Below are 12539 nucleotides of genomic sequence, written 5' to 3' on the forward strand. Positions count from 1 at the left end.
CTTTGCTCTTGAGCCAGCCAGAATATAGAAAACCATTTTAGCTTTTTTATGACATTACTACATTCATACTAGGCTCACAAATATTTTTTTCAGTCAAAATTCCAACTTAAAAATGTGTATTTCTATTGTGTTTTACTCTTCAAAATACTCATTTAAGATGCTGATTTAATTTCTATAATGCAATATATTTCTGTATGTATCCTTTTTATTTATTCTATTAATTTGTCAAAACTAAAATCAAGAAAATGTTGTCTACTTACAGTATCTACAAAAGCTTGATGGGTATTTCAATTTTTATTTTTTTATTTTACAAGTTTTGACCTATCTAAAATTCTATATGATCATCCAGACTATTGTGAGTACTTAGAGATTAAATACCTACTAAACTCACAGCATAAGAAAATTAAAAATATATTAATGGCATTGCAGCAAAGTCTTCTAACTGCTTCTCAATTCTCACATGTTCTCTCAAAGATTTCCATACATTGCCACCATTAAGATGTTTTATTATAGAGCATTTACAGTTGAAAGTTTGAAATAGCATGTTCTTCCCAATTTAATTGTTGAATTTATTCTCAGTAAAACGCTTACTACAATACACTCAGTGTTGCAGCCAGCACAGTAGCGTGTAGCTACTAGGTCAGGTATGACCATAAGCTTCCTGTGGCTAATGTTAGCAAACTTTAAATTGATACTGCTGTTTAACTGACATCCCTTAGTTAGTTTGCAGACTTTATTCTTTACTTTCTTACTATTAGACTACATTTCAGCATTAATCATTGTCCTGTAATTTATCACATGTGGTCACATGGCCTACGTTAGCTACCTAGTGTGAGTATGCTATTCCCAAAATAAGGTGCTGTAGATTCGTTTTTTAAAATCTAACATAGTATGCCAATTTGTTTATTTCAATTGAGAATTTCATATAAACTAATTTGCTATTTTTCTTGGTTACATGGGTTGACTAGGCAGCCGTGTATTAGCTTAACAATTAGCATCTTTCTATTAGCTACAAATAGTTAAAGACAGGAAGGAAATGGGCTGGCTTAAAAAGTAAAAAGGTTTAAAACCTCCTTAAAGCCTTCCTCGTAGCACTTATTGTATTCGTATCAGTTCGTTGCACTTATTGTATTCGTATTAGTCTGTTGCAATTATTGTTTTCGTAGTAATTTGCCTCTGCACTGTACTTTTGCTCTGGTTTATGCTTTGAGATGCTTGTTTAAGAAAGGAGATGCACTGATGACTTCTGGTGACTAGTAGTTCTCTTGAATACCTATGTTGAATACACTTCCTGTAAGTCGCTTTGGATAAAAGCGTCTGCTAAATGACTGTAATGTAATGTAATGTAAAACACATCCAACTCTAAATTTCATACGCTCCCACTGTAAATTAAGAAATTGTGTGTTGCTGACTGTGTATTCCCAAGAATCCTCAAATGAAATGCTGGAGTCAAAATTAAAGCTTATGTTTAGGACAATGACCAATAAAGATACTGATTTAAACACAATTGTTTACTTTGTCATATGAAAATTATTATTAGTAAAATGTTATATGGTGGTTTACAGAACACAAGTAACACAGTATGTATTTGTGGATAGAGAGATGCTGTACATGCCTCTAAATATCACACGTTTTTGTGGATGTTCATGTTATCTATTATAATTTGTTTGTATGTAGTTCATTGTTTGCTTTATCATACATATTTGCAAAATTTTAGAGCTGAAGTTCACAAACTTGTCTCCTTTTATCCAAATAATTAATAACTGAGGAACTTCCTCAAGTGTTCTTTACTTAAACATTACAGAATCACATGAAATGTTTTTGGGCAAAAATTTGTGAGTCAGACAGTTAAAAGCTTTGTGTTTTTCCTTGTTTATCAAATAAAAAAAAGTGTACATTGTATTTTTATATCATATTTATTTATAAAGTGCTTAATAGGCATAGATAGTTTATAGTATGTAATCATATATTGTCACATTAGTTATTTAGCATGTTGTTGGTGGTGCAGTATTCCTTCAGCAATGTTGAAGCTGTTATGTACATAATAATATACAAGTCCCAGGTTGGTACGATGGGCGTGTGGTTCTGCTGAAATCACGACAGCGAGCAGGTGACGCCAGCATCTTCAGAGTGGTCACAGTTGTGCACATTCCAGGTTATATGGGAGCACTTCTGCAGGGAGGCCTCCGCGCCGCTGCACTTGAGATTGTCCAGCAGGATTGTCCCTGATCCGGGCCCGAAGAACGCCTCCCCCCAAGCCGCCGTGGCCTCCCCACAGCCCAGTTGGCGACATACAACCCGAGCGTCGGGGAGGTCCCAAGCGTCGTCGCAGACTGTGCCCCATCCGGAATTTGAGTACATCTCCACCCGACCCTCGCATCGGTGCTGTCCACCCACCAGTCTCACCATTCCTGCGAAAAGTGATAAAGAGTCAAGTGAGACCCAGCCCTGAGGAAATAGGTTGATTCTTTTTTTTGTTTTTGCTGGTTGGAGATGTATTTAACCTACCTTCAGAGGGTCGCGGGGTGGTGGTGGTGGCAGGTATGCTTTCTGTTACTTTGAAGTCACGTCCATTTGCAATCAAGAATTCAAAAGCTGAGGGAAGCAGAGGAAAGCAGAAAGATTCCACAATCAAAGACACACTTTGCAGCAACAGTGTTTAGCAATATCAGCATTAACTGTTTGTAAAATATGTCCCCTTTGGCAATAACTGCAAAAGACAGCTGATTAAAAATCAACTTAAAACCAAAGGATCTCAGTAAAGGGGAGTCTGTATGTGCTTTTGATTCAGCCTTGAAGAAGTGGAATTTAGCCTGCAGGCAGGCAGTGACGCTGATGTGTTTTGACTCATCCGCTGTATTTTTTATGCTCTCTGGGCCGTCTCCTCCTCAGAGTACTACAGTCATGCATTGCAACTGGACAGCTCAGCAGGGCGAGCACAGACAACCGAAAAAAGAGGAAGTATGAACTTTCACTGGGATCGATTACCTAAGATAGCGATTTGCAATGCAGACATTTCCCAACGTTCAAGGGCGGTATATGGGCTTGGTCATGAATGTTTGTCTAATGGGGCCTGCTTTGGCCCCACATGGTGATAGAGAGGTCTAGTCAGGTCTTACGTGCACAGATAACTCCAGCATCCTCATGATGGCCGCAGTTGTGCTGACCCCAGCCCAGGTTGGCGCAGTCGGACAGCTGCTGTTCAAAGCCAGTACACTCCACATTGTCCAGCAGGATCGGGCCCGACCCGTACCCGAAGTAGGCCTGGGTCTTGGCCATGATTGCTCTGCCACAGCCAAGCTGCTGGCACACCACATTGGCGTTGAAGATGTCCCAGTCATCGTCGCACACAGTCCCCCAAACATTTCTGTAGAGGACCTCTACACGACCCTGGCAGCTACTGTTACCGTTCATCACACGAATTGCTGGTTTGCCTGCACGGGAATATATAGGCAGTTATATCATCGCAGTGTCTTTTTCCCATAATTGCATAGAAGTGCTGTAATATTCCCTGTACAGTCCAATATTAAAACATACTGTACTTGTGTTTAAAGTTTAAAATTGTAACCTTTTGTCTGGGCAGTTGTTGTAACAGTTGTGGTAGTTGGTCTTGTGGTGACTGGAACGCTATCTGTTGCTGGAGGGAAGATGAGATGCATGATAAGATAACTTGGTGGCTCCATACCCTAGAGTGACGAATCTGTACTTGGTGACCATGGTGAGGTTAGTCTGTTACACACTTTCACCACCATGATTCATGGCACTGTGGCGTAACACATCTGAAGTCAATGGGGGAGAAATAGCTCTCCCTGTTGGTCATTTAGCAAAGATGCACGTTTCCTTTTTGACTGAGGGGAAGAAAAGAATCTAGCAAAAGCAAATTGGACATGCTGCTGCAAAAGGAGTAGCAATCTATGTGTGTGTGCTTGCTGACAGATAAATGTCTGGTGTGTACTATGGATGTTTACCTTGAGTCTTATATGTTACCAAGAGCCCTCTCTGGTTTTCTGTTGCCAAAGGAGGTACAGTGGTTGAACCTGAAGTGGGTAGAAATGAAAAGGAAATAGTTTTTATATGTAAACTAACTACTAAAATTACCATCTCTACTACTACTGCTTGTTACTAGCACAGACACCACTACAATAGTACTGCCATTATAAACTCCTTCATCCTCCTTATTCAATATTTCCAGATAATCAATAAATTACCATTTAAGAGTTTAGCTGATCATAATTATACCTCAACAATACTAACTGACCTATTCTCTACATGTGGTCAAGCTTATCATCTCCACCACTATTATTTACATTACCACTGGTACATCCACTGCTATAACCACAACTACTAAAAACTACTAACATTATCATCATCTGTAGTACTGAAAATAGACAGAAGAAATGTCACATTAAATAGTCAGTACAAACAAATGGTTATCATGCAGCTTTTATCCATGCTAGCAGCTATTGGATGGGTTGCCTTGGTACAGATTTATGGTCCTCAGAGGATGAATCCTACTGACTTTAGTGATCCCCTGCATTTTCCTGTAGCTCTACAATGAGGTTCACATTTGTGCTTTTTTAGTAAAATTTCTATATTTTGATACAAAAGTGTCCCCCTCAAACTTTGGTGAGGTCAAAATTTCACTTTGTCCTGTACTTAGTTTATGACCAAATACTAACGGCATTCCCATGAGCCTCAGCTGTACTTTGTGTTTAGCGTGCTAACACGCTAAACTATGATTCTGAACTTGGTAAACCATATAGGCCACCTGCTTAACATCTTCATCTTAGAATCATTCATGTGAGCATGTTAGCATGCTGACATTAGCATTTAGCTCTAAAGAGCTCCTAGCATGGCTGTAGATCCTTAGTATTGTTTGGTTACTTGTTTGAATAATGATAATGATTCCTAGTTTACATCTGCACGACTTGTGTTAATGCATATTCCATGACTGAGAGCAGTGTACCAGTGCAGGTGACCCCAGCGTCTTCATGGTGGCCACAGTTGTGTTTGCCCCAGTCCAGGCTTTTGCATTTGGACAGTTCCTGCTCAGTGCCCTGGCAGTTGACATTGTCCAGGAGAATCCGTCCGGTTCCGTAGCCAAAGAAGGAGTTGGTGTGTGCATAGACGGCACTGCCACAGCCTATCTGTTGGCACACAACCCGGGCATTGTTGAGGGCCCAGTCATCGTCACACACTGTCCCCCAGCCTCCCTGGTAGTAGATCTCTACCCGACCCTGGCAGGCGTTCTGTCCATTCACCAGACGGATGGTTCCATCTCCTAAACCAAGATTGAGAGGGAGGGTGTTAAATACAAGCTATTTAACATATTTTTTGACTTGGTTTTTATTTTAATCTATATAAATGTCAAATTCAATATGTGGATAACTGCTAGGAATGGTGTGCGTGTGTTGAATAGGGAGGAAATGACAAACAGACATAATACAGGGGAAGGAGAAGGGTGTGGATCTCTGTGGCTCCTGAAGCGGGGAAGTTAAGGTGAACATCTGATATAGCACTAAGCACAGATGTTGTCATTATGCCCCAGCCCATACAAAAACACACCTTCAAACCAAGACAATAGACATTCTCATGTGTCCATCATTTAAAAAAATTGCCACTGGAGAGTTTGCTACGTTCGTCACTTGTTAACAAAATTCTGTTCTTGTTTCTTGGGAATTAAGAGTAAAAAACAAACCCAACAAAGGCAAACTCAGCAAACAATAAGGATGGCCTGGAATTCAAGAGGCCTTTGAGGTGTATTGTACAGTTTCCCAAAAGATACTTTCCACTGAGCTGAAAAGCTTTTGATCTTGTGTAAAATATCATGACAGTTTCACAAAACTGATATAATATATCCCTCAATTCAATTTATGTTTTTTGGATGGACCTATTTTCTAAATGATTTCTGCAATTTGGACCCACACAATGACAAAATAAGCCATCATTCATTATTTAATGAAACCTGCCTTGCATTTTGTATTAACATATGGCATGCCACCTGTCTGCCAGATTTATGTGTGTGTTAGTTTCTAAATTTCATCCTAGAGCATAAAAAACATCTAAACGAACACTGAAAAACTGGTCTGAAGTTTTTTTTCCTTTGAATATTTTCTAAAAAGTCCCTATACCGTATCACATTTTTTTTAAAAGTTACATTGGAATCAGCACATGAAAAATGGTCTGATCTACTTATTTCAACAGATAATGCAACATCTGTCCTAAAACCTTCATGCAAATCAGCCTGGCGTGATTCCATTTTTAGAGGTGGGCCAGTAATTTCATCAGTCGTGTTTGCTGAAGATTAACGCCACATACAGGCGGGGTTTGTGTTTTTCAAGGTCAAATGCTTAGAGCCGACATGTAAGAAACCATTTGCCTATTTACAAATCAAGCAGACATGGAGCAACATTAGCATTCATTTTGAAGCATATATCTGGCCCCTTGATGAATGAAGTCTAATATGCTCTACATTTATTTCTGTAGTCCGGCTAGTCATTAACTTTGCCTGTCTCCCATTTGGTGATGAGGTTCAAAGATAATGTACAAGCCCCCTTTCGCGGTCTGCACAAGTAGTTATGTGAAACATTGTTATGAAAAAATACCTATTAGTGCAGCTTTAAATTCATACAGACAAAAGGTTTCAGAAGTCAAGTTTGTTATAGTAATTTCCTAGTTGTACTGTTGTTTCAATACCTGGGGTCGTAGTTAAAAACATCTTGCTTACAAGTATTCATTTTTCAAATAGACTTGTAGAGTATTACCAATTTTATCAAAATGACCATATTTGTTTATGGCTTTGTCTTTGTGCTTAATAAAAAAAAAGAATCTCATGTTTTCAGGTTGGCAGAAAACCAGCCTCATTTATATAAGAGCAGACAGCACTTACGTAAACCGATGTTCCCCGACGGCGGTGTGGTGCGATCCTCAAAACCTTTTGCCCCAACAACTGCTGGTTCTAGCAGCAAAATGAAAAGAAGGCAGGGATTTAAGTCACACTGTCCTCCTCTCTTTCCAGCGTTATAGATAAAGAGATGACTTACCACAACCTCAGCCAAGTCACATAGTCAGAGAGGCACAGTTTAAATGTTTGCCAATTCTGAGCTTATTCGTTCAGTCAGTTTGTGCTGTACATCATATGATTCAAGGGGACCTATCCTTTCTTACCTTTTCCTAAGTGAGTTACAGCCATTGATTGTAAATTCTCCTGGACCAGCCCAAGACCCAAAGGAAGAGCGCCAGGATTTAAAGTTAATTTTACATAGGGGCCATATGGTTTAATTACAATTTCCTGATCCGTCACGTAATACCATGGGGCCCAAAAATACTTTTTCCCATAGACTTACAATGGAAAAGTGACGTGACGGATAGTTTTATCTTTTTTAACGTGAATCAACTTCCCGAGCAAAAACACTTCATCTTTATCATTTCCCTAATGTCCTTTATCATTAGGTCATAAAGTTGTAAAATTAGTTATTTTCCTTTCTAGTCTTCCAACCACTCAAATTACTTCATATCACATGCCATTCATCCATTATAACTAATTTAAACACTGCTGGCAGGGGTAACCATGCAGGGGGCCACCAGCATGGATGCTACACTACTCTTTAGAAGTTGTGTAAAGACTTTACCTCTGCAAGAAACACCCACGTCCTCGTAGTGGTAACAGTTGTGGACGCCCCAGCCCAGACTGCGGCACTGGCTGAGGTCTGCTTCACTCCCTCTGCAGTCCACATTATCCAGCAGGATGAGCCCCGAGCCCTGTCCGAACTGAGAGCTGCTGCCCACCGCCGCCGCCACTCCGCAGCTCAGCTGCCGGCACACCACGTTGGCATCCACCATGTCCCAGTCGTCGTCACACACTGTGCCCCATGAGTTGTTGTAGAACACCTCCACTCTACCCTCACACCTGTTACGTCCATTCACCAGTTGAACTTTGGAGAGATAAGCGTACAGTATTTGTCAGATGCATTTTGCCAAAATCTTAGGCCTAAAAAAGCTCTATCGTCTTAGGGACAATTTAACAACACGATTCTGTTTGGGGGAAAAAAAAGATGTGAAGACAGACCAACATGGCTCTAATGTAATGATAGTTAATAGCAAAAAAGTCTAATCCTACCAAGTTAAGGCACACAATAAGCCACATGACTCCTTGGAAGAGAGTGAGGTGGATGCAGGAGAGTTGGAGGTTACATAGCCAATAAGTGGGGATTAGGGAAATTGAGAGCTGGGAAAGTGACCTTGTTTAAAAAGCCACAGGCACTGATCTACCTTCTGTACTCTCTTTCACTGACACACAGCCAGCCACTGATATGTTCTCATTTCATGGTCTGGATGTAGACATGTTTTTCCTTAACATGAGTGTCTGGATGGGTGTTGAGGTGGAGGTGGAGGTGGAGGTGGCCGTCTCGCTAATGCTTACCTTGGTACTGCGTCCTTAAGGGGGTTTGCACGCCATTGGCTGAAAAAGGAGGGAGGAGGGGATATGGAGAGAGACAGGAGGAGAGTACGGTCAAATTATTTGTTGAAAGGAGGCTCTTGGCCTTCCATAGTTACTGTACTCTATATCTACTATATCCATTTTCCTGTAACACTAGACACAGACTGAAACCACAACAGGAGGCCTGTTCAGACCACATAGGGCACCAGCCACAACAGAAATATGTAAGCCTATTCCTTTAATTTAGTTTTTTAGCCACACTAGTGGCATGGGCAGGGAGGGAAAGTTAACAACTATGGGATGGATTGGCATTCAATTGTATACAGACATTCATTGTACTCAGAGGATGCATCCTTCTAAAATTGGTGACTTTTCATCTAGCGCCACCCATAGACAGTAAATTAGAGATGGACGTAGTCATCAGGACTTCACCGATTGGTTTGTGGACTGCCATTTTGAAGTCTTGTGTTAGGCATTTTTGAAGTCGCCATCTTGGTTTTTGAAACCAGAAGCGACAGGAGAGGGTAAAGCTATGTGCAACAAAATGCTGAGTAAGGCATTGGTTGGTGACCAAAATGTTACAGTTTACATTCATGAACTGAAAACACACTTTGAAAGGGTTAAATATGCAAAACATGGACAACTCACACACAACGTTGTGGTACCAACCAATTTATCAAAAGGTAGCCATGCCCTAAAGCATACCCTGCTTTATCGTCCATTTTCCTCTAAATGGGACCATCATTTACTAAACCTGCATTATGCGGCATTGAAGGCGAAATTAAACTTGTGATTGAAACCATAAACTCATGTTTACAATGTCTACTGAGGAAATAAATCAAGTGAAAACTATGGTCATTTTCTCAGAGATTTCTATACAATCTGACTTATTTTTGCAATCAGAGGAGTCGCCCCTGATGGCCATAAGAGAACATGCAAGTTTAAGGTTCTTCATTTTTCAGACCATTCGTATTCACAGTCCACATTTGTGGAGTGAGTGAAGTTTCTCCACAATTATTGTGTTCCCCTCAGGTCAAAATTTTAATTTCTCTGTATTTTGTGCTAATTAGAAAATGTTAGCATGCTTCCAATGCTAAACTAATATGGTGAACATCTTAAACATCAACATGTTGTCATTGTTAGCATATTAGCACGTTTGAATCACCATTTGGCTACTGCCAACTCTTATTTTGAAGTGAGGGACAATTATGATAAACTCTTATCTGTGAGTATGGGGAATACAAAATCGAATCACATTGCTCTCTCTATCACAGCCCATTTATTTAATGTTTGCTTTTAATGTTAGCCAAATGAATCATTCAAAACAATCAATAGATATTTTGTAGGCAAAACACAGAGGGTCCAAGAAGATGTGTGTGTGATGTACATTTCCGATGACATGTTTGTTTAGACACGTGCAGATTTAGATTTAGAAGAGTCTCACAGGAAGAAGTTTCTTGACCTGTATAGAGGACATTTCGGCGCCTGAAGACTAATATCTCCGGTTTCAACAACTCACAATGACACCAGAGGGATTTTTCTATCCATCACACCCAATGTAGGTCAATTCACAGGCTTCTCCCATTTGTTTGTGGTATTGAAACGTGTACAATGTATGCAGTAAAATTGCCTATTTTAGCTTCAGGGTCTGGTAACACATCTGTTTTTCGCACCACATGCAGGTTACATTCTGGTTAATATTCCAGGGAGTTCTTATTCTAAGGAAGATCAGAGAAGAAAATGTTTTAAACTTAAATATTACTTACTGTTTACAGCCCGTCTGTTTATTTTCAAGTCTCCTGAAATTTGAACACACACAAAGAAATTCTTAGTAAGGCATTCATTTGGATTTCTTTTGTCTCTATCAAGAGACAAAGGCAACATGCTGGTGTCAGCACATTTAAATAAATTGCTCTCTCTTGATATGTGTTGATCCATAAAGTCCAGTGAGTGGAATTGATCTCTCAAAATACCTTCGGCTTTTAGCCAGCTATAACTGGTAAACACAGGGCAGACAGAAACTGTGGACACAAAAGCACTGCTCTACAGGGAGCTCACTTGCAGGCACACCCGGTTCCTGAGCATTATGAACGCCCAGAACTTGTGGTTTTAGAGCTGACACACAAGAAACCAACTCATGTGTCGCGTTCTGTTTTGAGTTCATGGAATAGTAACATTTTCCCTCTCAACTATTAAAATGTGAAGCATCTCAAAAGGAACTCAGGTTTAAGAGTTTAAAAATCGAGGACATTTGAGTTTGTTTACTGATGCAGTAGAATATAATAGATTTACATAAAGCTTGGGAATCAGTTTCAATCTTTATGCAACCAAACTCTGATCATGAGCCAGTTAATGAAAAATTACCCTTTAAGGAAATGATCTACTTTAATAATCCGACCCTTGCTGTTGAGAACTGGAAACAGGTGCACCAAACTTTAAGGCCTATTACTTTTCCATATTTGTTTCACATTGTTCCATTTAACAATGATATTTCACCACACTTGTAATTAAAGAGCAGTCCTTTAAAAAACATGTCACACACACACACACTCACCGAGTCGCAGCAGCACACTGACGGCCACCAAGACGAGGGTCCCCAGCAGGGACACCAGCAGCCAGACGGCCGGGTTCCAGCACCTGCACTCGCTCTCCACCACACGCTGGCCTCGCATGGCTGCCTGACTGACCATCCGCCTGCAACACACACATTCACACACTGGTCAGTGTCTCTCGCCAAGTTTCCAGAAAGTCCTGGGTTGCATGTGAACACACCCCTTAATGTAGTAGACTATTGTTTGGTAGACACGATCACTATACACTCTGTACTGGTTCAGGGTAGCCTAGTTATGGTATTGGATTGTTTTCTCTGGTGGAGCCTGCAGCTCTTGTCATCATGGTGCTGTAGTAGGTATCGATGGTTGTCTGGCTGAGGTCAGGGTTGGGAAATGTGCAGCTAAAAAATAAATTGCATCCACGTGATGCACATCGCTCCCCGCGGACATTAGGTAAATGTAAGGAAGTCGTTGTGGCACACTCACACTTATCAGAGCAAACCTGGAACACCGGCATCCCAGACATTGGGTGTGTGCCATCGAAAAGTGCCGCTGTTGCCAGTAAAACACCAGTAACAGGGAGTAGAGCTACTTGCTGTTTTGTACAGTCAGTACAAAATGGCCGCCGTGCACCTGCACTGGCAGCGGGTAACGCTACAACAGTATCGGGCAAGCTCTTGTTAGAGCTGAGGATGTTTTTTTTGTAAGCTTCCCAGCATCATCAACAGCTGGTGAGGGCTTGTGTTACAGACAGAGACAGTGTCCTGTGTCGTATATTTTGATAATCAAGGGGACTTTCCCTCAGACGGAAAATATTGGGATTCACCGTCAATCACTCAATAATCAAAGTTAGATAGCACTACGGTCAGACGCTGAATAGCTTTCATTCTTCTCAAGTGAGAAACTGGGAAGATTCATATACATGAATTCTGCAGGAGGATTTACACTTTAATAAAATGCTATGATCTGTAGTGTGAGGAAAAACGTGAAAAGTTACAGTTTAAACATTAAAAAAATACATTATTTAATGAAATGGGGTTGTTGGAATGAGTTAATTTTACGTGTACTTTTAGAGCAAATATCCCAGGGATCAATTGAAGAGTGTTATCAGGAGCATGTTGTCATTAGGAGATGCACAGTGTGTGGCTTAGCCTTGGGTTGTTTGTCTCTTCGCTCATGCAGAATTCCCCCTGACCTTACACAGGAATGCGTATTAGGGGATGATGAGGGGAGAATTTGATATTGGCCCCTCGAGATAGTGGACATTCCGGGCCCAGGGGGCACAAAAAGACATTTCTGCTTTCTGCGGTCCCCATCGTCAGGCATAAACGCTGCTTCCTGCAATCTGTCACTAGAACCCTCCAAAACGCTTAGGCACCCGATGACACTGCGGGGGCGCCTCTCGTCTCCTTGGAGAGCAGGAGATAGGGGGAGAATGGTGGGGGGGGAGGGGGGTGTTCAAATCTTTAGCTTCTTTTCTCTATATTCATAGTTATCTTCAGCTTGTGGAGGTAAATTTAACACACATGCTTTGCAGGGCCATTAGC

General features: G+C 40.8%; 1 protein-coding gene across 1 annotated transcript; it reads right to left on the reverse strand.

The window, feature by feature from the left end:
- Positions 1 to 2008: 2008 nt before the first annotated feature.
- LOC129113094 (scavenger receptor cysteine-rich domain-containing group B protein) lies at positions 2009 to 11531 on the reverse strand. The gene is given in 11 exon segments (XM_054625233.1): positions 2009 to 2411; positions 2509 to 2595; positions 3120 to 3434; positions 3569 to 3637; positions 3969 to 4037; positions 4967 to 5281; positions 7542 to 7934; positions 8423 to 8461; positions 10207 to 10239; positions 10995 to 11134; positions 11479 to 11531. Coding segments are annotated over 10 exon segments (1773 nt in total). The 5' UTR covers positions 11131 to 11134; positions 11479 to 11531; the 3' UTR covers positions 2009 to 2094.
- Positions 11532 to 12539: the final 1008 nt, after the last annotated feature.

Source organism: Anoplopoma fimbria, chromosome 24 (assembly GCF_027596085.1).
Source record: "Anoplopoma fimbria isolate UVic2021 breed Golden Eagle Sablefish chromosome 24, Afim_UVic_2022, whole genome shotgun sequence".
Taxonomy (NCBI): Eukaryota; Metazoa; Chordata; class Actinopteri; order Perciformes; family Anoplopomatidae; genus Anoplopoma; species Anoplopoma fimbria.